Raw genomic sequence first — 24,214 nt, 5'->3', positions numbered from 1 at the left:
CAGTCTCACAACCCTGAGATCATAACCTGAGCCAAAACCAAGAATTGGATACTTAACCAAAAGCCACCCCTCTCTCTTCTGTTATTTAGCAATATTATGTAATTTATGGTGTAAATGTCTTGCACATATTTTGTCAGATTTGCCCATAGATACTTCTTTTTGTCCCTGATCCTATAAATGGTATTTTTTACTTTACTTACCAACTGTCTATTGTTACATCATAGAAATACCATCGATTTGTGTGTGTTGATCTTCTATCCTGTAATGTTCTTAAACCAGCCTACTAGTTTCAGTGTCTTTTTTGTAGAGTCCATGTGATATTCTAGACTACCAAGTTATCTACAAAAAAGGGCAGATTTATTTCTTTTCATCTGGATGCATCCTTTTTCTTGTTTTATTACACTGGCTAAAAACTCCAATATAATTTTGAATAAAAGTCATGAGTATCGTCACCCTTGCCTTACTTCTGATCTTTTGTAAACATATTCAATCTTTCATCATTAAATATTATGTGAGCTTCATGGTTTTTGTAGAAGCCCTTTACTGAATAGAGGAAGTTCCTCTCTACGTCTAGTTTGTTGAGAATTATGATCAGGAATGGATGTTGGATTTTTGTCCTTTTTTTTTTTTTGGTAACTAAAGAGATATTACAAGGTTTTTTTTATTTTAAACTATGAATATAATGAATTGCATTAATTTTTTAAAAATATTTTATTTATTTATTTGAGAAAGAGAGAGAGTGAGAGAACATAAGCAGGGGGAGAGGGAGAGGGAGAAGAAGGCTCCCCACTGAGCAGAAAGCCCAATTCGGGGCTTGATCACAGGACCCTGGGATCACGACCTGAGCCAAAGGCAGACGTTTAACCAATCGAGCGACCCAGGTGTCCCTTGATTGATTTTTTAAATTATGGTAAAATACATATAAAACAAATCTTACCATTTTAACCATTTTACATGTACAATTCAGTGGCATTAAGTCATTTGCAATGTTGTACAACCATTACACTATCTAGCTCCAAAATATTTTCATCACTTCAAACAAAAATCTGATAACCATTAAGCAGTCACTGTCTATTCACCCTTCCTCCCAGCCTTTTGAAACTGCTAATCTGTTTTCTGTCTTTATGGATTTGCCTACTGGATATTTCTTATAAGTGGAATCATACAATATGTGGCCTTTTGTGTCTGGTTTGAGGTTCATCCATGTTGTAGCATGTATCAGTATTTCATTATTTTTTATGGCTGAATAGCCATTATATGGTTATATTACATTGTTCATTCATCTGTTCATGGCCATGTTTTCTCTTTTGGCTATTAAGAATATAGCTACTACAAACATTTGTGTACAAGTTTTTGTTTGAACATCTGTTTTTAATTCTTTTTGGTATTTACCTAGAAGCAGAATTGCTGGGTCACATGGTAATTCTATGTTTAGGATTCCTTTTTGAGGAAGCACCAAATTATATTCCACAGCAATTATACCATTTTACATTCCCACCAACAGTGATGAGCATTCCAATTTCTCCACATTTTGGCCAACACTTGTTATTTTCCATTTTTAAAAATTATGACCATCCTAGCGGATAAGAAGTGGTATCTCATTATGGCTTATATTTGCATTTCCCTAATGATTACTGATGTTGAACATCTTTTCATAAGCTTATTGGCCATTTATCTCTTTAGAGATATACCTATTCAAGTCTTTTGCCCATTTTTAATTAATTTTTTTGAGAGATTTTGTTTATTTGAGAGAGAGAGAGCAAGAACATGTGAGCGAAGGGGAGGAGCAGAGGGATAGAGACAAGCAGACTCCGTGCTGAGTGCAGAGCCTGATGCAGGGCTCCATCTCATGATCCTGAGATCATCACCTTAGCTGAAATCAAGAATCAGACGCTTAACCAACTGAGCCACACAGGTGCCCAAAATTTTGCCCATTTTTAATATTAGGTTGTTTTTCTTGATGAGTGCTGTATGTGTTCTTTATATATTTTGGATACCAGACCACTATCAGATATGTGATTTACAAATATTTTCTCCCCTTCTTTGGGTTGTCTTTTTACCTTATTGATAGTGGTTTTTGATGCACAAAATTTTTAATTTTGATGAAGTCCAATTTTTCTCATCACTTAAGCTTTCAATGTCATATTTAAGAAACCACTGCCAAAGCCAAAATAATGCAGATTTGCCCCTATGTTTTCCTTTAAGGATTACATAGTTTTAACTCCGAAATTAAGGCTTTTGACCTATTTTGAGCTAACTTTTCTGTGTGGTGTGAGGTAGGGATTCAGATTCATTCCTTTACATATGGATATTTATTCAGTTGTCTGACATTAACTGATTTTTTAATGTTAACCCAACTTTGTATTCCTGGGATAAGCTCAATTTGGTCATCATGCATAATCCTTCTTATATGTTTTTGGATTTGATTTGCTAATATTTATATCTGTATTCATGAGAAATATTGTTCTGTAGTTTTCTTGTATTGTCTTTGTTGTCTTTAGTGTTAGAATAAGGCTACCCTAAAAGAAAGATCTAGGAGGTATTTTTCCTCCTCAATCTCCTAAAAGTGTTTTGTGAATTATTCTAATTTTTCATTAGATATTTAATTGAGTTAGCCAGTGAAACTGTGTGGATCTGGAGTTTACTTTGTGGGAAAGTTTTACTAAAAATTTAATTCCTTTAATACGTATAAGGTTATTTAAGTCATTGATTTCTTCTTACTTGATCCCTAGTAGTTCGTCTCTCAAGAATTTGTCTATTTCATCTAAGTTATCCAATTTATTGGCATAAAGTTGTTCATAATATTCCTTTCAAACAATTTTAATAGCTATAGAATCTGTACTGATGTCACCTGTCTCATTTTTGATATTGGCAATGTATGTCTTTTCTTTCTTTTCCTCATCACCCTGGCTAGAGGATTACTAAATTTATCAATTTTTTTAAAAGAAAAAGCTTTGATTTCACTGATATTTCTGTTTTCCATTTCACTGATTTTTTTCTTATCTTTTCATTTCTTTTATTCTATTTACCACAGATTGCATTTGCTTTATTTTTTAATTTCTTAAAGTAGCAGCTGAAGATTGAATGGAGACCTTTATTTTTCTGTACTATTGGTGTCTAATGCTATAAATGTCCCTTTAAGTACTGTTAAAACCACATCCCACAAATTCTGATTATTGTGCTTTCATTTTCTTCAGTTCAAAATACTTCCTAATCTCCTTTTTTTCTTTAACCCATAGTCTATATGTTGTCTAGCTCACAAATATTTTGGGACTTGGTAAACATCATTTAGTTATTGATTTCTATTTAATTCCATTATGGCCAGACACCATACTTAATGTCTTGAATCCTTTAAAATTCATTGAGATTTGTTCTATGGCCCAATATACTGTCTATCTTGCTAAATAGTCTGTGTGCACTTGAAAAAAAAGGTATATTCTGCTATTTGTGAATGGACTGTTCTATAAAGGCCAATTAAGTCAGGTTAGTTTTTTAATTACTCTATAAATTTCTGATCTTCTGTCTATATATTCTATCAGTTATTGAGAAAGCAATGTTGAAGCCTTTGACTATAATTATGAATTTATCTATTTTTCCTTATTGTTCTATCAACTTCTGCTTCATGCATTTTGAAGCTTTCTTATCAAGTGCACAAACATCTAAGATTGTTATGTCCTCTTCATGAATTGGCCCCTTAATGATTACGAAATCCCTATTTCTCCCTAAGATTTTTTGTTATGAAATCTACCTTGTATGATATTAAGAGAGCCAATTAAGCCTTCTTTTTTCTTTCTTTTTTTTTAAAGTAAGCTCTATGCCCAATGTGGGGCTTGACCTCATGACTCCAAGATCAAGCATCACATACTCCACCAACTCAGCTAGCCAGGTGCCCCTGAACTTTCTTTTCATTAGTGTAAGCACGAGGTAGCCTTTTTCATTCTTTCACTTTTAAATTATTTATGTCTTTATATTTAAAATATCTTTTTATGGGTAGCATATAGTTGGTCTTGCTTTTTAACCCAATCATACAACCTCTTCCTTTTAATTGGGATACTTAGACCACTTACATTTAATGTAATTATTGATGTGTTTGAGTTTAAGCTGCCAGTTTATATTTGTTTGTTATTTGTATCTCCTCTTTGTCCTATTTTTTAATTTTTTCTAGCTTCCTTTGGATTATCTTTTTTTTTTTTATTTAAGATTTTATTTATGTATTTGACAGAGAGAGATCACAAGTAGGTGGAGAGGCAGGCAGAGAGAGAGGGGGAAACAGGCTCCCTGCTGAGCAGAGAGCCCGATGCGGGGCTCGATCCCAGGACCCTGGGATCATGACCTGAGCTGAAGGTAGAGGCTTTAACCCACTGAGCCACCCAGGCTCAGTGGGTTATCTTTTTATCTTTTTATGATTCTATTTTAGTCCCTTTATTGTCTTATTAGCTATAACTCTTCATTGTATTTTTAATGGTTGCAACAGGGATTATAATGTATATCTTTAATTATATTATACCTACATTGAAATTAGATCATTTCATATGTAAAAAACTTAGTGTTTCCATCCCTCTACTACCCAGAATTGGCTACTGTTATCAAACATTTTATTTCTATACATATTAAAGATCCATAATATAGTGTTAGTATTTTTGCTTTAAAAGTCAATTACCTTTAAAATGATTTAAATAGGGGCACCTGGGTGGCTCAGTTGTTAACCATCTGCCTTTGGCTCAGGTTATGATCCCAGGATCCTGGGATCAAGCCGTGTGTTGGGCTCCCTGCTCTGTGGGAGGCTTGCTTCTCCCTCTCCCACTCCTCCTGCTTGTGTTCCCTCTTTGTCTGTCTGTCAAATATATAAATAAAACCTTAAAAAAAAAATGATTTAAACAGAGGCACCTGACTGGCTCAGTCAGAAAAGCATGCGACTCTTGATCTCAGGGTCCTGAGTTTGAGCTCCATGTTTGATGTAAAGATTATTTAAAAATAAAATTTTAAATTAATTAATTAGTTAAATGATTTAAATAAAGGGAAAAAAGTCCTATTCATCCACAAAGTTATGATTTCCAGTGTTCTTCATTTCTTTGTGTAGATCCATATTTCTACCTAACGTCATTTTTCTTCCTCTTAAGACTTTTTTTAAAAAAATTATTTATTTATTGGGACACCTGGGTGGCTCAGTGGCTTAAAGCCTCTGCCTTCAGCTCAGGTCATGATCCCAGGGTCCTGGGATCAAGCCCCGAGTCGGGCTCTCTTCTCAGCGGGGAGCCTGCTTCCCTTCCTCGATCTCTCTGCCTGCCTCTCTGCCTACTTGTGATCTCTGTCAAATAAATAAAAAAATCTTTTAAAAAAAATATATATATATATATTTATTCGACAGAGAGAGATGGATCACAAGTAGGCAGAGAGGCAGGCAGAGAGTGGGGGGGAAGCAGGCTCCCTGCTGAGCAGAGAGCCCAATACTGGGCTGGATCCCAGGACCCTGAGATCATAACCTGAGCCAAAGGGAGAGGTCTAAACCACTGAGCCACCCAGGTGTCCCTAAAAGACTTCTTTTAACCTTCCTTATCGTACATGTCTGCTCATGATGAAGGCTTTCTGCTTTGTATATCAAAAGAGTCAATATTTTGTCTTATTTTTTAAAGATGTGGTTTTTTTCCAAGAGGAACAAAGATACCCCAGCTGTGCACAGGTTTCTTACCCCATGTGCTAAATGTTGATAAATACTCTATTAGGACCCTTTAATGCTAAAGTGTTGGGACACTTTTAATGCTAAGGGGGAAAAACACTGGTGTCAAAATGTAGTTGTGAATGACACCTGCCATTTCGGCAGGTTTGTGAATGCACACACCAGAGTCATAGGTGCTGAAGGCCCCTTCAAGCTATTATCAAGGTTGCTCCCCATTTCTAGAAATAAATGCCTCTGTGAATAAGGATAATTAGACTCTTGTTTTTTCACCAATATTATCGCTATTTCCCCAAAATTCTAAGTTTTAAAATTTTTCCTTGCTTCACACATTAAAGCTCAGGGCTTTATAACTTGGCATAACAAGCATGTGCAAAGCTAGCATTGTTTTCTCTTTTAGCATAACATCAACTACTATAAGAGATCTTTTTTCTGGTCGTAAATGACTTAAATACATAAACATTTGGGCTTGTAGTGAGTTGTGCCTTTTCAACTAAGTAGGATGTGAAAACAAGAAGCCAAAATTGAGGGGCACCTGGGTGGCTCAGTGTGTTAAGCCTCTGCCTACGGCTCAGGTTATGATCTCAGGATCCTGGGATCCAGCCCCATATCTGGCTCTGTGCTCATCAGGGAGCCTGCTTTCCCCTCTCTCTGCCTGCCTCTCTGCCTACTAACTCACTCTGTGAACTAACTCTCTCTGTGAAATAAATAAATAAATAAAATCTTTAAAAGAGAAAAAGCAGCAGCAGCAGCAGCAACCAAAATTGAGACAACTTCTGTCAGCCAGTTCAGGGACCACAGAGTTAGAAAGACCATTGGCAGTCAAAAAAATCCCTCCTTTGCCAACCTTGGAAGCTTTGGATTAATTCCCACTCCTTACAGCTTTCTTGGAGTACTGCATAGCCTAGGACCCACCCTCAATATTACATTTGGCAAATAACTTCTTTTCTTTGCCAAGTTAACAATACCATGACCTAGCCAAATAATCCTTACAATACACCTGAGTTTTAAAGGTGTGGCATTCATGCATTTCAAACTGTAAAAGCCTGAAACTTGGTATAATTTCTGATATGCCTCATACATTTTTTCCTCCTTTCCTTCCTTCTTCTCTCTGTCCCCTTCCCTCTCTCTACTTTCATCTCTCTCCCACCCTCTTTCCTTCCATCCTTACTTCTGTCTCTCCAGCTTCTCTCCCTCCCTCTCTTTCTTTCTTTCTTCCTTTTCACATGTTTTTTACAGATGACTTAGTTTGCAAAAGAATAATGATCTTCCAACTCACAAGCCTCTGGCCTCCATTTGACCCCAAAATAAGACAATAAAAATGAATTATAGGTGAGACCTCTCAGGCTTTTGTTAGTTACCTGGGGTCAACAGTCAAGGAGGACCTAATGCTCTGGTTGCTGGGCCGCTGTCAGTTCAAAGATGTTTTGTTGAGACTCCTAACCAAGATTCCTATAGTGATACCCCATCAAGGATACTAGCACCTACCCAGAGGGCCTGAGGAAGGCTGGCCACATGTGGGGCCCTCTCCTAAGGGATCCAAGGAGAACAAGCCCACTGTCATCAATGTCTGCTCCTTCCCTTTCTTTAACTGGCAACTGCATTACAATTACCTAGAACAGAGTCTTTATGTAGAAAATTTATTCCTTTTTCCTTTGCTTAAAGAGATCTTCAGGTAAAAGAAGGATGAATTCGATGGCTTTTGAATAATGAGTGAAAGCTTGTTTGGAGGTCATTTTACAATCTGTTGCGAGGACAGTGCTGACTATATAGGAATGGGGAGCAGGAGAGCCCCTTCCCCTTGCATTTGGGACCAAGGTTGCATCCCACCTAGGTTCCTCCATTCATTATTCTAACTGCGAAGCTAATCTGACCAGAACAAGATAATCTCTTTTTTAGAAAGTTTTCATTCTGGATCTCAATCTCCTCTCACCCCCACACCTTGCTTTTGATCTATCTTTTATATAATGAAATGTCTTGGGTTTTTGCATCAGTTAAAGGGTGCCATTTCATAAAATACCCAGATGGTTGCACTTTTTGAAGAGTAGCATTTTCAGATCCCACATCTAGTCAGCCTTGACACCAGGCTTACTGAAGAATATCTAAAGCCTCCTACAAAGAAAAAGAGCACCGCACAGAACTAGTGTTTCTCCCTTTGAAACCACTGTTAGCCCTGAAAAGCAACCATTATTATGTGAATAAGAGGGATGAAGAAGATAACCAGGGGCTAGAGGGTTCAGTAACAGAATGACCGATTTCATCTCCTCAAGATAAGTTTATGCCTTGGGTCTCACACCATGCTTTGCAAAGCCAAAGCATGGACATTCTAAACATACTGACTGCACTTCGGTTTTTTTGCTCATGCCTTAACTTTGTTTAAATGCAGACTCATCAGACAGGGGGAAAGAGAAGGACCTCTGTGATTAACCATCTATGTGTTGATTTGTAATGCCCTCTACAGAAAAGTCGTGGAGGGATACGTAAGGGGGGCGGAAAATCCTCTAATTACACATACAAACTTGTTTCACAGAAGAGGCACGTGGGGCATGTAGCTGGCTCACTTGGTAGAGCATGCAACTCTTAATCTCAAGGCTGTGAGTTCAAGCCCCACATTGGGCACAGAGCCTACACAAAATGAAATTTTAAATTAAAACAAAACAAAACAGAAGCACAAAGCAACAGCAGAGGTGAATGCTACCAAATGACTCTCCTCTTGCTGTTCAAAACAGAAAGGGTATGGTGTCCCATACTGGTTGATCCAGTCTTCAGTTTCATGGTTTTCTGCTCCTTAGGCCAGAATATTGGCCTGTCCTTTTCAGAAGTTGTAATTATTACCCATTGTGCCTTCGGGGCATGAAGTACCAAAGAAGCTTCAACCCTGGGGATTGTGGGTTTGGAAATGGCAAGCCACTGGGTTCAGCTTATAGGTTTATACCATCTACCAGCAACTGATCTATTCTTTTTAAAAATACAGAAAGCAATCCAATGATTCCTTTTGTGTTCCTATCAAAGTTTTAAAATAGCAATAACAACTTGATTGTACTCTTCACTCAGAGGGAACTTTGCACTTGAAAGACATAATGCGTTTTGTAGAGCAGAACATTCTTTGAAAGCTCTGGGTGGAAGAAAGCACTTGCTTAAGGAACTTAATTGAGAGAAACAGCGCAGCCTGGACAGGGCTGCCTGAGTTCAAAGGCACCGCTTTTAATCCCAAACCTTTTTAATTTTACTTAACTTTTATTTCTTTCTGGGTGACTAAACTGCAAACTTCTATTAATCTACTGCCAAGTAATTTTTCTTAAGAAGGTGGATACTTTACAAGATTCATAGCCAGGAGCCCTCTGTCAGGAATGCTGGTGGTACAGTTTTGCGTAGGTAAAAACAGAGGCCCAGGAGAGGTCACTCTGTTTTGTGTGTGGAACAGACTCTATCTCTGGCAAGTCCACTGAGATTGAAAATAAGGCACTCCTTTCAGTCTGGAATATGTAATGCCCCTGGCAAGATATGATCTTGGAGAGTGAAGCCTAGTGTTTTCATAGTTGAGATTTTGTGTTAGTAGAACAGCCAAAATGTCAACTGTTGCAGGGAGAGTCATCCAATTCACACATATGTGTCTGGAAAGAAAGCTGAGCTTCAGAAGATGACATTTAACATTTGGAGGGGGGTGGGCGGAGAATAAGAAGGACACAGGAAAGGCCTACTGCAACCAAGCAGTAAGGGGCTATTAGAAGAATCACATTAGCAAAATTGTTTTCTTTTGCTCTGGTACAAGACATTTGTAACATGGCTTTCATACTGTGTGATTTTTTTTTTTAATCTTTAATTAATTTATTTTTTTGTATGGCCCATTCTAGAGTTAAAGAGCTTATAAAATGACCAGGTAAAATACCCTCAACAAAAGTAATTTCTTGAAAAGAGTGAACGATAAGATGGGCCAGGATTTTTTTTGGCTGGTCTATCTTCATGAAATGAGTGACCAGAATCATACTATATTTGATTATTTTGATCATCCTAACAACTAATACAGATCAAGAGTGCAGCCACCTTTTTTCTTGACATTTATTTTCTAGGGGAAAAAATAGGATTTATTGTGATGATTGTACTCTCACCTTTTTGTAACTTCTAGTATTCCTACAGTCTTACAAATAACTACTTACCTATATTGTTCTGGCTACTTTTTCTTTTTCATGGACTAGAGCATTAGTATTAATTGGCTTTAATAAGTGTCCCAAGAGAATTAAGAAAAAAGACATAATCTAGCTTATTAAATGTTGTACTGACATTGTTTAGAGCAATGTCCTGGAAGACTGGCACTATTGAATACAAAACAATTGAAAATCAATTGGCAGGGGCACCTGGGTGGCTCAGTGGGTTAAAGCCTCTGCCTTTGGCTCAAGTCATGGTCTCAGGGTCCTGGGATCGAGCCCCGCAGCAGGAGGCCTGCTCCTCTTCTTCTCTCTCTCTGCCTGCTTCTTTGCCTGCTTGTGATCTCTGTCGGTCAAATAAATAACATCTTAAAAAAAGAAAAGAAAAGGAAATCAACTGGGAAATCAACCAACTTAACATGGCATGATAACGAGCCAGTAAAGAAAACGTACCACCTCATACACATTAGGATGGTTACTACCAAAAAGTCAAAAAATAAGTGTTGGCAAGAGTGTAGAAAAATTCAAACATTTATGCATTGCAGATGGGAATGTAAAATGGTATGGCCGGTATGGAAAACAGTATGGTAGACCCTCAACAAATTAAAAATAGAATTACCATATGATACCGTAATTTCTCTTCAGCATTTCTACCCAAAAGAATGGAAGATAGGCGGGGACTGAGTGGCTCAGTCAGTGAAGCATCTGCCTTTGGCTCAGGTCATGATCCCAGGGTCCTGGGATCGAGCCCCACATCAGGCTCCCTAATGGGAGCCTGCTTTTCCCTCTGCCGGTCCGCACACCCCTGCTTGTGTTCTCTCTGTCTCAAATAAAAACTTAAAAAAAAAAAAAAGAATGGAAGATAGGGTCTCAACAAGATACCTGTACACCCATGTACAAAGAAGCATTATTCAAAATAGCCAAAAGGTGGAAGCAACCCAAGTGTCCATCTGCACACAAATGGATAAACAAAATGTGGTATATACATAAAATGGAGTATTATTCAGTGTTAAAAAGGAAGGAAATTCTGACACATGCTACAACATGGAAGAAGCTTAAAGACATTATACTAAGTGAAATAAGCTGATCATGAAAGGACAAATACCATGATGCCACCTCTCTGAGAGACCTAGGGAAGTCAAATTCCCTAGAGACAGAAAGTAGAGTGGTAACTGCCACAGGCTGGGAGGAGGGGGACAAACTGTTGAATGGGTACAGACTTTCAACTGAGAAAGATGAGAAAGTTCTGGAGATGGGTGGTGGTGGTAGTAGTTGCACAATACTGTGAATGTACTTAACACCCCAAACCTTAAAAATATGGTTAAAATAGCACATTTTATGTCATGTATATTTTTTCACAAGGAAAAATAAGTAAAATATTAGATCAGGAAGTTAGTTACCTTTTTAAAAAAAGTACAGAGTAGAGTAACAGGCACATGATGCCTCCTTCAGTGGACTTACATTCTCTATCATTGTTGCCTCCCTGCTGTAGGAGCCAATGAAGTTTTTTGTGTGGGTTTTAACTTACTTCAGGCCCACACCTTTCCCTTGCCCTTTGTCTGAGGAAGCATTCACCACTCCTCTGTTCTTCCCCACCCCTCCCACCTTCCATATACCCTGCCTTTCATTATAGGGGTCAACCAGACATGTACAGAGCCATCTGGTTGAGAAACACGGATTACGGGAATATCCTTATAAAATTTTCAAACTGAATCTGTGAACAAGCTGTCTTTTATTACCTTGGTACAAGGACTGTGGGAAGAGAAATTAAAGGTGCAGAGGAGAATGGTACCAGAGAACTCTATAACTGTGAACTGTTTTGCCTTAGAGGCTTTGTGCCAAATGATAACAATGAGCTAGTCGATCAGAATCATTACCAGGGCAAGGTGTTTTAATTTTAAGAGGAACCTCCAAGACAGATTTATAAGGCATTCCACATTTCCTGGACTCCTCAGACAGGATTTTGCCAAGGGATCCCTGAAGTTCTGTCTAAAGTTGTGTCAGAATGGTGTAAGTTCCTCCCCTAGTCTGGGGATGGCAGGGCACTTTGCCTAGAGAGGGAACTTCAAGGGGATCAGTTGTGAAGAGAACTGTGCCACATGCCTACTTGAGAAAGGAAATCAGAGATACCAGAGGTGTTAATTGAACTGATTATTTATAATATACATGTAAATGCACAAAGTTGAACAGATATAGAAATAAATAATAATGGTTGCTGACAAGAATCATCCATGGATGGGGCGCCTGGGTGGCTCAGTGGGTTAAAGCCTCTGCCTTCGGCTCGGGTCATGATCCCAGGGTCCTGGGATCCAGCCCCATGTCGTGCTCTCTGGTCAGCAGGGAGCCTGATTCCCTTCCTCTCTCTCTGCCTGCCTCTCTACCTACCTGTGATCTCTGTCTGTCAAATAAACAAATAAAATCTTTAAAAAAAAAAAAAAAAGAGGAACCTCACAACATTTAGTCTGCTTTCAGAAAGTCTTACTTCGTAAGAGCTGTCCCTGGGAAAAAAAAAAAAAAGGTGATTATGCAGGACTTACAAATGGCTTGGGCCAGGTTGGGTTGGTTTTGTTTCCCCGAATTCTAAGCAAATTATGCTAAGATAGAATTGAATGGTTTCCTTACCACCTCAGCAACCTGACTACCAGAATTCAAGCCACCCAGGACTTGAGAAGGAGGTTGGATATGGGACGTAATATTAGCTTCAATAGTTGTACACATTGTTCTGCTTCTAAAATCTGCCTAAATATGCTTTAATATGGCATGAATAAAGATGAGAGATCTGTGTTCTGCATATTAAAGCTAAGGCAACTGATAAGTTTGCATCAAGGGCCTACCTCCCCAGGCTGCGAGGATGAGGCTGCCTATGGTCACACTCACCAGAAAAAGTAGCAATGCTTTTGCTTCCAGAAACAGCCTTGAACTAACTCTCCTTTCTCTATTCCTCCAAGCTTCCGCAGGTTCACTCGATCCAACAGTGTGACAACAGCAGTACAGGCCGACCTGGACTTCCACGATAATCTGGAAAACTCTCTGGAGTCTATAGAGGACAATTCGTGCCCCGGCCCAATGGCCAGACAGTTCTCCCGGGACGCCAGCACCTCCACGGTCAGCATTCAGGGCTCAGGAAACCACTACCACGCCTGTGCTGCCGACGATGACTTTGATGCGGATTTTGACCCTTCGATTCTGCCTCCCCCGGATCCCTGGATTGACTCCATCACTGAAGACCCCCTGGAGGCCGTCCAAAGGTCAGTGTGCCACCGGGACGGCCACTGGTTTCTGAAGCTTCTCCAGGCCGAGCGGGACCGCATGGAAGGGTGGTGCCAGCAGATGGAGAGAGAAGAGCGGGAAAACAACCTGCCGGAAGACAGTAAGTAATGGCCGCCGTGCACGCCTGCGCACACGGCGCTTCCGGGCTGGGCTGACGCGGCATCTGTAGACTTTGTGGTTCCTTTCCTGCCAGGTTCACTGGTCTAGCTGCGGTTCCACACCCCTTGCCGCGACCGGGGGCGGACCGCAGAGCTATTCCGGCTGAGAGACCATCCGCCCCCTGCGCTGCCCAGGGAAAGGAGAACCACTGGGCAGAGCATTAGCTAGCTGTAGCCGGGTGGCTGCTAGCTCTAGATCCTTTCTTCTCTGAAGAGGACCAAGCTCAACGTGGGGGTGGCCCCACGTTCTACACCGGTTCCTCTTTCCGGAGAGGTTTCTGAAGGGCTACTGATTCCCAGGGAATTAAATGCCCAATGCAGCGGTCCAAGTAGTAGAACAAGGCCAACAATGCATAGGCCAGTAGAGACCACGCTTATTAAAATTCACAAACCCGTTTTTAGCATGCAGTTTCTCTCATGGGTTTCAGGGAGGCAAACCTTCAGCCACTAAATGAATTAACACAAATTTCAACTTGGTGGGGTTAAAATAAGTGATAAAATATGATGAATAAGTAAGATAAATAACTGAGGACTGGCACACCATTATTGAAAATAATTGCTTTTTAACACAACAATAATTCCTATTAACAACTGACAACAATAGGTAGCTGAATGGCTGGCAGACTGATGGCTGGCTGGCTTAGTTGGTGAAGGTTGGGACTCTTGATCTCAGGGTTGTGAGTTCAAGCCCAAGATTGGATATAGAGCTTACTTTAAAAATGAATAAATAAATAAGTCATTGACAACAACATGACCAGGTTACCTCAATTCTGAGGCATGTTTTTCATATTTTCAACAATTCTGAAATTGGGATATAGTTTGTAATCAGTGTGTATTTTAATGCTGTGTGTCTGTTTTCTCTGAAAAACCTTTTTTTTTTTTAAAGATTTTATTTATTTATTTATTTGAGAGAGAGATCACAAGTAGGCGGAGAGACAGGCAGAGAGATAGGGGGAAGCAGTCTCCCTGCTGAGCAGAGAGCCCCATGTGGGGCTTGATCCCAGAACCCTCAGACCATGACCTGAGCCAAAGGCAGAGGCTTAGCCCACTGAGCCCCCTAGGCGCCCCATCTGAAAAACTATTATTAAATGAATGGTGGATCTTCCAACTGATGATATTTTTGAATCAAAGTAATTTAGGTATTTAGGGGTAGGCATTTAAGCCTGTCTTCATTTTTGCATGGGAACCACCTAGAAGAGTATTGTCATGATCCGGCTTTTGGGGCATATTTTTAAAAATTTTTTAAATTTTTATTTTATTTTTTTTTAAGATTTTATGTATTCATTTGACAGAGAAAGACATAGCAAGAGAGAGAGAGAACACAAGCGGGGGAGTGGGAGAGGGAGAAAGCAGGCTTCCTGCAGAACAGGGAGCCCAACTCAGGGTTTGACCCCTGGACATTGGGATCATGACCTCAGCCAAAGGCAGATGCTTAACAACTAAGCTACCCAGCCGCCCCAAGGGGCCTATTTTTATTTTATTTTTTTTTTAAGATTTTATTTATTTATTTGACAGAGAGAGATCACAAGTAGACAGAGAGGCAGGCAGAGAGACGGAGGGAAGCAGGCTCTCTGCTGAGCAGAGAGCCAAGGGGCCTATTTTTAGATCATTTAACTTTTTCTCATAAAAAATTTAAAACACACGCGAAAGTATAGGGTTTAGTACAGTGAAACTCCATGTACCTGTCACCCATCACAACTGGCCAGTCTCCTTTTCTTATCTTCCCTCACCTGTCATTTTTGCCACATTATCTTGAAGAAAGTCCAAGGCATGCGTCATGGCACTTTACTATGTATCCACTGTTAAGGATTTTTTTTAACATAATCATCATATATCATCATCCCTAATAAAAATATTAATAATTTCTTAATAATTATGGAGCACCTGGGTGACTCAGATGGTTAAGTGTCTGCCTTGGGCCCAGATCATGATCTCTGGGTCCTGGGATTGAGCTCCCTGCTCAGCGGGGAGTTTGCTTTTCCCTTCCTCTCTCCTGCTCTCCCTGCTTGTGCTCTCTCTCTCTCTCTCTCTCTGTCAAATAAGTAAAATTTTAAAAAAATAAAAATTTTAAAAATAATAATTTCTTAATAATTAGACCCTGCACATATGTTAAATGATGTTAAATAGACTTACTAAATGAACCAAACCAAGTATGTTGAGGGACAGTGAGTTTTCCATAAAGGAAGTATTTTTATGAAAACTGAGTCTGGAAAATAACAATTAGCAGGTTGTGGAATTTCCTTGCTGTGTCTTGAGCTCAGCTCTTCCGTGCATTCATTCCTCCTGACTGAACCCTATCCACTGGCTGACTAGCCAGTGTTACGTGTTATCTTTATGAACAGGTCAGAAAATCCATAAGTAGGTTTCTGTAACGTTCCTTTTGTCCTTTCATGTTATAAATGCAAACAACTTAGCAGTGGAAAAGTAAATCTCCTTGACACTTGCCCCTAAGAATTGGTGCCACTACAAGGTCACCTGAGTGTTAATCCACAAGCAGAATTAGCTTTTTGCCCTGGTGACAGGTGAAGGAGGCACCACCCAGCAGCAATGGATAGGGTAATTTTCAGTAAGAAGTCTTAGCAGTTACATCTTCTTATTTTCCTTTCTTCTTATGGGTATACCCAAAGCTTATTAGATTTTCCTAGAAAAAATGCGTGTCTAAGAAGCAGCAGCCTCTGCTCAACAGAATAAGCTAATTTTCAGATTCCAATAACTTCAACTCAGTAATTTGGGATTCATTCTAGTTTCCTGGTTGGCTTCCAATAGGATCCAGGAAAGCTGCTCATCTGTTTTCTTTTAATCTGTTGGGTGTTTTGGTTTTTTTCCCCCATCTAAGACTATATTTGCTTCTCTCAACCCAGCTTTTTAACGATGATGAAGATAGTTATTGTAAAAAGATTTAGGAAAATCTTCTGTGATGCTAAAGGAGCTATGAAAACAAGTTAATGTGTTTTGACACTAACACATATATTTGAAAGGTGAAAATTTTGTCAGAAAATCAGGTTCTCATCTTGTGCTTGGGATGGAAGGGAAGTATTTTTGTATTTTGAAATTACACTATTAGAAAAGTTGCAAGGTAATGAACATGAAGGAGCAACCCATTCATTCATAGCTGTGGAATTTTACTTCACATGTTACTTAAAATATTGATTTATGAAGAGGACTTAACAAATATATCCCATATGAAGGTATTTTGCTATAACAAGATTTGTTCTAAAGAATAATAACTGCTGTCTTTGTACATGAAGTTTCCACGATTAATAAGCTATATACCTGAAGAGCATTTTCTTCAGAGCAGTGAAACATTTTCTCAGATCTACTTTATTTTACAAGGTTGTTGCCTGCAGGGGGAGGTGCAATGGTCATGGCTGCAGAACAGGCAAAGATAACTAGGGGTGGGAGTATTTTTTAGTACTTTGCTTTAAAAGTACTGAACTAAATAAATCAGTCTTAGATGGCAAGTATGCAATGAAACCTGCTTCACTGGGGCATTGGTCTTACTTTGCAGTTTGAAACATATTTTAATATCAGAACCCTCTTTTCTAATTAAAAATAATTAACACACAACACCAATAAATATAACAGAAAGAACAGTGAAGGGGCGCCTGGGTGGCTCAGTCGCTGAATGACTGCCTTCAGCTCAGGTCATGATCCCAGGGTCCTGGGATCGAGCCCTGCATCTGGCTCCTGCCCTGTGGGAAGCCTGCTTCTCCCTTTCCCACTCCCCCTGCTTGTGTCTCCCTGCCCCTCTCTCTGTTAAATAAATAAATAAAATCTAGAAAGAAAGAAAGGAAGGAAGGAAGGAAGAGGAAAGAAAGGGAAGAAGGAAGAACCGTGAAGCTGTCTTGTCTGAGTTCTCTCTGCTCAGCCTCTACTGCCCCTAATAACCTCCCCCATCCTCTCCCCTGACCTCAAAAAAGATCCTAGGGTTTCTACAATACAGTTTAAAAGCCAAAGGTTTGTAGTGAAAAGTCCAAATTAATTTTTTCAAATAGCTATAGATCAAACAGCTAACACAAAGTTTAGATGTAAATGCTCTTTATTTATGCTTTTTTAAATGTACAAAACTGATTCAAATTAGTAACATCTATTCATATATACCCATCCAGCCTAGAAAATATGACTCTTCCTTCAAGTCTCAGCTTGGGCCTCACCTTCCGGAAGTCTGCAGAATGCCTCCCCTCAGGCTGAATTGGGTGTGTCTCCCTGGTGATTTCCATAATAGCCTGTACATTTGTCTATCAACTATTTCCAACATAATTTTATAGTAGTCTATGTATCTCTGTCTTCCACTGAAAAATGAGCTCTCTGAGGACAGAAATTATTCTTACCTCACTCATCTTTATATCCACTGCCCCTCTGATGGTTCCTGGTACATAGCAGGGGATCAGTGAATATATAATTGAGTACTGGAAATATTTTGGAAATTCTATTTTACAAAAGTATTTCACCTTGCAAAATATTTCCTCTTCAGGAGCTACAGAATACTCAGTGAATAACTAGCAGTTGTTGTTGTCAAAAGTAGAAAGGGGGCTTCCCTGGTGAGGTGATGAGCTCTTCTGAAGCAAGGATGTGACAGAGAGACATGAGCACCTGCCACAGAAATGGTAGAAAGGACTTCTGTGTCGGTCAGCCAAATAATCTAGATGACCCTTCTATGTCCCATTCAGCTCTTGAGACATGATTCCATTCAACAAGCACTTGAAAGCTTTATCCTTCATCCCCAAGAGCTTCAATCTACTAGCATTCCAGAATTCTAAATAGCACAGAGGTAACTTCCCAGCCCAAACTTTCCAGGGCCAAGAGTTGCCAGTTTCAAATGAGGCAAACTCGGATCAGTGAACGTCTGACCAGAGAGCTGTAGCCACCCTGAACGGGAAGAAGGGAGACTAGAAGCACATGAGAGAATATTTATCTTGTCCTTACAATACCCCCGGCAGTGGGCTGGAGACTTTGACAGGTGTTTTATTTGCCCTCAAAACAGCTCTCTGGCAGTATCTTGTCCAAGGTCACAGAACACAGAAGTGTCTGATGGAACAGATACAACATGAATAACAGTTGACAAGATAATAATACTCTGTGTGTCACTTGGTGCTGTCCTCTAAAGCTCTCCATACATATCTGTCCCTGGCTCCTTGGCAACCACAATTCTGTTCTGATAACTGGGCCTGGAGCTGTAGAGGGCCTTTGTTTTATTCATTCTCTAATTTAGCCTTTTCTTTTTTTTATTTAAAAAAAAGGGGGGGGGCAATCCTGTCTGGTAGGCACTGCCAATGTCTGAGTAACCAGCTTAAAAACAAAATTATATACACCCAGAAAAATAGTTTTGGCAAATGAGTCGAGCCTGGATACATCTCTCTCTTGTCCAAGTCCTTATGTGTTTTTGAGTCCCATACAAGGAGGTACATTCAAAGTATATGATGAAGGTGACTCCTTGACAGATCTCTTCCAGGAGAGATAGTCTTCAAAATCCTTAGGGAAGGAAAAGTAGTTTAGAGTGAGAGAAAGGAAAAAAAAAATTTACGATTTTATTTATTTAAGAGAGAGTTTGCAAGAGAGAGCACGAACAGGGTGGGCAGTGAGAGGCAGAGGGAGAGGGACAAGCAGACTCCCCACTGAGCAGAGAGCCCGATGCAGGACTCCATCCCAGGACTCTGGGATTATGACCTGAGGGGAAAGCTGAGACCACCTGCGCCACCCAGGCACCCTGAGAAAGGAAGATTCAGACTCTACTTGCTTAATTTATTTTGGGGTGGAGGGGACACTAGAATTATCCCAGTTCTTAAATATTCAAAAATGTCAAATGCACTCAATGCCTCTGAAATGTACACTTCAAACTGGTTGAAATGGTAGATCCTGATATCTATTTTACCACACACGAAAAATCCTGCCCCCCTCCAAAAAAAAACGCTCTGCAGCAGCTGAAAGTAGTGGAACAAACATTCTAACACTCTAGCATCTTGTTCATAGTTATTTATCATACTTAGAAGAATGTAAGGTATTCCGCTCACTGTCTTCCTGAATTTGAAATACACAGTATTGGTGGGGGATAAAAAAGAAGCTAGGAGCAGAACCTATGCGCTCAGTGGGAGGGCGAGGTCCAGATTTAGGGTGTGGGATGGTTGCAGTTATCTTTCTTGTCTAGAGCGTTAAAAAGGAAATGAGCCATCCAATTTTAAATAATTATTTGGTTATCAATTATTGTATGATACCATTGCCCTGACTCTGATAGCTGCTTCCTAGGAACATTGTTTTTGGCACTCTAGGACTGGAAGACACTTTCCGGGTTTACCTGAAGCTGTTAAATGTGCGGGACGTGGGGCAGAACGAGAAGGGCATTTGTGGTCGCCTGGTAACACCGCGTGATCTTTGCAAAGTGTAACTATACATTCTCTGGGTGTGTGGAGCTATTATGCGCCCTGATAAAATAAAAGTGGGACAAGGGCTTCTGTTCTTGTTTTAAATGTTCATCCCTAACAGTCGTTAGGAGAGTTTTGGCTTGGTAACCAAATAATGAAAGTCTGCAGTGAGTGAGGTTTCCTCCAAACCCTGGCCGCTGACAGAATGCTTGTTCCCCCAGCACTTGAAGTAAAATGATACAAGCTTTCCTCAGACAATGAAACCCTTGTATGAAACAGCTGTCTCGGGGAGATGGCTCAGTGCTATTTGACAGTGGCTTGTATGTTACATAGATACGTCTGGTATTATCTGACCGGGAATGAAATGGCCAGATGGAACCAAATGCTCCTAACTAGGAATGCAGTCTAGCAATGTGGGTGAAAAACAGAGGCTCAGGTTTCAGGGGCCCTAGGATGAAATACTGGTCGATTGTGCTGGGAAATGTATCTTTGCCTCCTGAATTGTGGACAACTTATATGTGGAATTTTCAGGCTTTATCTGAAATGAACTGATAAACCTAGAGCGTGTGCAGGAGGCAGATTAATTCCACTTTAATTTTGCCTGGTAATAGCATCCAAGTTAGTGAAACTTGGCCCTGGTTCCCCTAGAAGGCTTGTGAACCTTGGCAGTGAATGTGGGGCTGGTAATGAAACCTGAAATGGGGTTTGCCTGGTTTCAGGTTGAGTTACGGAAGCTGTGCACAGTCATCGTTGTGACTGTCTATCGGTGAGATCGCCAGGGTTACTCGGCCCAGTGTTACCTGTGGCGTGTCCCTGCAGCCTGTGGGTGGCAAGCAAAGGAGCTCTCTCTCTGATTTCTGCATTTCATCTGCCTCAAGCCTTGTGTATTTCTAAACAGGGTGGGGTGGGTGCATCTTGGTTCCTTTCTATTTTATTTGCATCTTACTTTCGAAGTGATCTTCAAAAATTCCCTCCCTGCCCTAGCCCTCCACCCCCGCAAGTACACGTGCGCGTACACACACACTGCTTAGTCTCTTTTTTAAGGTCTGGCCAACCTGAAATTAGTGACCACAGGGGAAGTGGCAGTAATGAAAAGGAAATCCGTATATAATGTGCTTGATGTTTAACCTTCTGGAATGCTCAGTTTATTTTGCTCTGCACTGCACTGGGCAAAAAAAAAAGGAAGGTTTTGATACCAGATGTACCTCACAGAGCATCCTTTCGTGGGCGTGTTTCATCGGGAGTGGTCTCTAGGCTGAGGGGGCTGCAGAGGCATGGAGAGATGGAGAATGTGGCAAAGTGAAGGGCACGCCAGCAATGGATCTCCCGTTGTCTAGGCCAGTGGTGTTCCTTTATTCCAGACTGCTTCTGCACTGCAGAGAGGGACTGGGGCAAGATCAGGGGCAAGATCTCCGATGGTTTTCTCCAACAATAACTATTTCTGTGGAATATAATTGCAATGGACTTCAAATACAGTTTTCAGTTTTCTTCTTCTGGATTACCAAGGGAAGTGTTATCTACTTTCATTTCATTCAGCTCTCAAAGGCTTAAGAACTGTATGTTTCTATGTGACGTGTATGTTATCATTTCATAGCTCGTGTAAACTGAGATATGCATTAAAGCATAACCACCTTTTATGAGTAAGACTCCTGGAGGATGGACTGGATGATTCAGCTAATCTCAATTAGCTGAGATTTTGAAAACTTGCTCTTTACAAACAAGGAAGTATTTCCCCCCCATGTTTTAACTGTGTGGAAGCTTTTAGTGTATAGGTTAATTTCTACTTGAGAATTCTATTCTCTATTCTTTGGCCACTGAGTTTTGGCTCCAAAAAAAAAAAAAAAAAAAAAAAAAAAAAGCACTCTTGTAAAATGCAGAGCAACCACTGTCAGCCAGGAATGAAACGGACCCATGTTTTCTATGGAGACGCTTTGTTGACAGTAGGTCTGGATCACAAATGTGTTTGAGGAGCAGCTGGGCAGTTGGTTGGAGAAATTCTTTTCTATGAAGACACACTTGTAAATAAGAATGTCTCTACATGAATAATCCCAACTTGAAATCACACAGATTTGGTGTGGCAAATCCACATGAATTTAAAGTAAGTGGGTGGATCCAATTTTTTTTTTTTAATTCCTTTTCCCTCTTCTTTTTTTTCCTTTTCCCTCTTTACCCCTATAGTCTACAACAGGGGTTGGGCAGGGGGAGGCCAAGTGAGTAAAAAGAAGTCAATCTACATCAGCCCAAATAGTATTATAAACAGAAACCCAAAAGAAATCATAACCCAGCTAAGACTATATTAGCTAATTAATTAGTCAGGACTGCAATTTACAAATTGAGGCTAGACATGGTAAAACCTTAAATAACCAGAATGCTTAAGGCCTGGAATGTTGTGGCTAATTTATTTTTCTGGTTAACTTAAACTTTGTAGATGAGTCCGTTAGTTTCAAAGCCTACCCTTCAGCAAGATACCTGGAATTACATGGCCCATGTGTGCCATTGAAGGGCTTGAGGTCTGGTTAGAAAGTCAGACGTGTAAATAGATCACAACGGATCACACTGGAAAGAATGTGGAAAGGGCAGAGACAGCTTTATGCATAAGGAATTTGAGGAGCAATAGGGAGGGAGAGGGGAAAGGAGATAGGGATTTCTGGAGGAGGTGCACCTGACGAGGGAGGTGGGCTAGTGGAGGGACCTAGACAGGAGCCATCTCCCAGCTTGGTGTTTAGCCAGAGCACAGGCACTGAGAAGAGAGACAGTTTTTAGATTTGGGCAATTGGAAACCCAGAACACTGAGGGAGGTGGCAGATGTAAAGCCATTGAAGAGAGTTTCCTGCTTACCCCATGGATGATAGACAGCCAAGGAAGAGTCTTAATCATGGGAATTATATGAGATAAAAAGACCCTCCAGTTCCCCTCAGAGATTCGCAAGGATTGGCGAGGGAGGGAGAACAGTCATACTGCGGATGGGGTGATGAAGCCTTGTCGCCATAATGGTAATCAACTAGGGAATCCTAAGGGAAATACAATTTGGAGAGACAAGAGGTGTCAGGTGGCTGTTTAGCTTTGCAACACTGAAGCTTGAGGGATTGATATATGCTGGAGTTATAAATTTGGGAAACATCAACAAATTTCCAAAATAGCTGAAACCGGAGAACGATGAGTTCATTCGAGCAGAAGAAGGGAAGTGGGCTCCGGACTGAATTTTGTGTTCAGCATTTATGAGGTGAATGAGAGAGCCCTAAGGAACAAGGAATGCAGGGTCAAAGCCAGAGACTGGGGGAGGGGGGGTGAGTTGGTGCCAAATGCAGAGCTATCCAGCAGAGGAAAGAGGGGAAGGAGAGCCAGGCGGCAGAGGGTGGGGAGACAAATGGTGGCTGGGGAAGCAGAAGAGGCTTTCCATCCTTTCAAGAGCATTCGCAGGAAGGTAGGACTCCACCAGGGCTGCTGTAACAAAGTACCATACACTGCTGGCCTGAACTACAGAAACAAGTGTTTTCATTTTGGGAGGCTAGAAGTCTGAAATCAAGGTGCTGGTTTCTTCTGAGGCTTCCGCCCTTGGCTGGTGACAGGTCTTCCCTCTGTGTGTCTGTGCTCTGATCTCTTCTTATAAGGACACAAGTTATATTGCATTAGGACCCTCACTAATGACCTCTTTTTAACTTAATTACCAAATCAAAGGCCCTGTCTCCAAATACAGTCAGCTTCTAAGGTATTGGGGGTTAGGACTTCAACGTTTTTTTTTTTAAGATTTTATTCATTTATTTTGACACACAGAGAGAGATCACAAATAGGGGGGAGGGGGAGCAGGCCCCCTGCTGAGGAGAGACCGATGCAGGGCTCCATCCTAGGACCCTGAGAGCATGACCTGAGTTGAAGGCAGAGACTTAACCCACTGAGCCACCCAGGCACCCCAGGACTTCAATATTTGAATTTGGGAGGACACAGTACAGCCCAGGACAAGGAAGAAGAGGCATTTTATATTAGGTGGAGGGGACCTTGAGAGTGGGGAGGATATCTCTCCCTCCCTCCGAATGGGAGAGATGGGAGGGTGCTCACAGGCATCCCCAGTAGTGTTAGATCACAGAGAAGCAGAGACTACAGAGACAGACTTAGAGAGCCCTAGAAGGGAATCAGGCCAACGACACAGGTAGATGGGAGGAGTGACCGTAGAAAAGTCTTCAGGGTGGGGGAAGGTATGGGTGGTGGAGCGGTGACATTAGGAATGAACGTAAACAGTTCTCTCCTGGCACCTGGCATCTATGCTATTATCCAGGTAACCAGGAGGGTCTGCTGCTTGCCCATCATGGGAGACCCCCACACTCTTCAGAGGCTTACAGGACTAGAAGAAGAGCAGGAGAGGCAGAACATTGAGAATATTCCTGCCTGATTCTGCTTTCTTCATCTCATAGGAGGCAAGGTTATTGCTGAAGATGAGGAAGTGAGGAAGTGAGTTACAAGTGAGTAAGAGTCCAAAAGGGAGGCTCAGAGAGGGCGGTAACAAAGATGGCCTCACAGGACTAATGAACAGCAATGGCAAATCGGCTGAGTTTAAAGATTATGGGTTCAGAATGGCACTGAAGCACATGACTAGACACTGTTTGGAGCACA

General features: G+C 40.8%; 1 protein-coding gene across 1 annotated transcript in view; it reads left to right on the top strand.

The window, feature by feature from the left end:
- Positions 1–24,214, top strand: part of DLGAP1 (DLG associated protein 1) — a 771,821-nt gene that overhangs the window by 731,352 nt on the left and 16,255 nt on the right. The window contains 1 exon segment of the mRNA XM_047697015.1: positions 12,768–13,189. Coding sequence (XP_047552971.1) covers positions 12,768–13,189 — 422 coding nt within the window.

Source organism: Lutra lutra, chromosome 12 (assembly GCF_902655055.1).
Source record: "Lutra lutra chromosome 12, mLutLut1.2, whole genome shotgun sequence".
Classification (NCBI taxonomy): Eukaryota; Metazoa; Chordata; class Mammalia; order Carnivora; family Mustelidae; genus Lutra; species Lutra lutra.
This window is presented reverse-complemented; position numbering and strand designations above follow the sequence as displayed.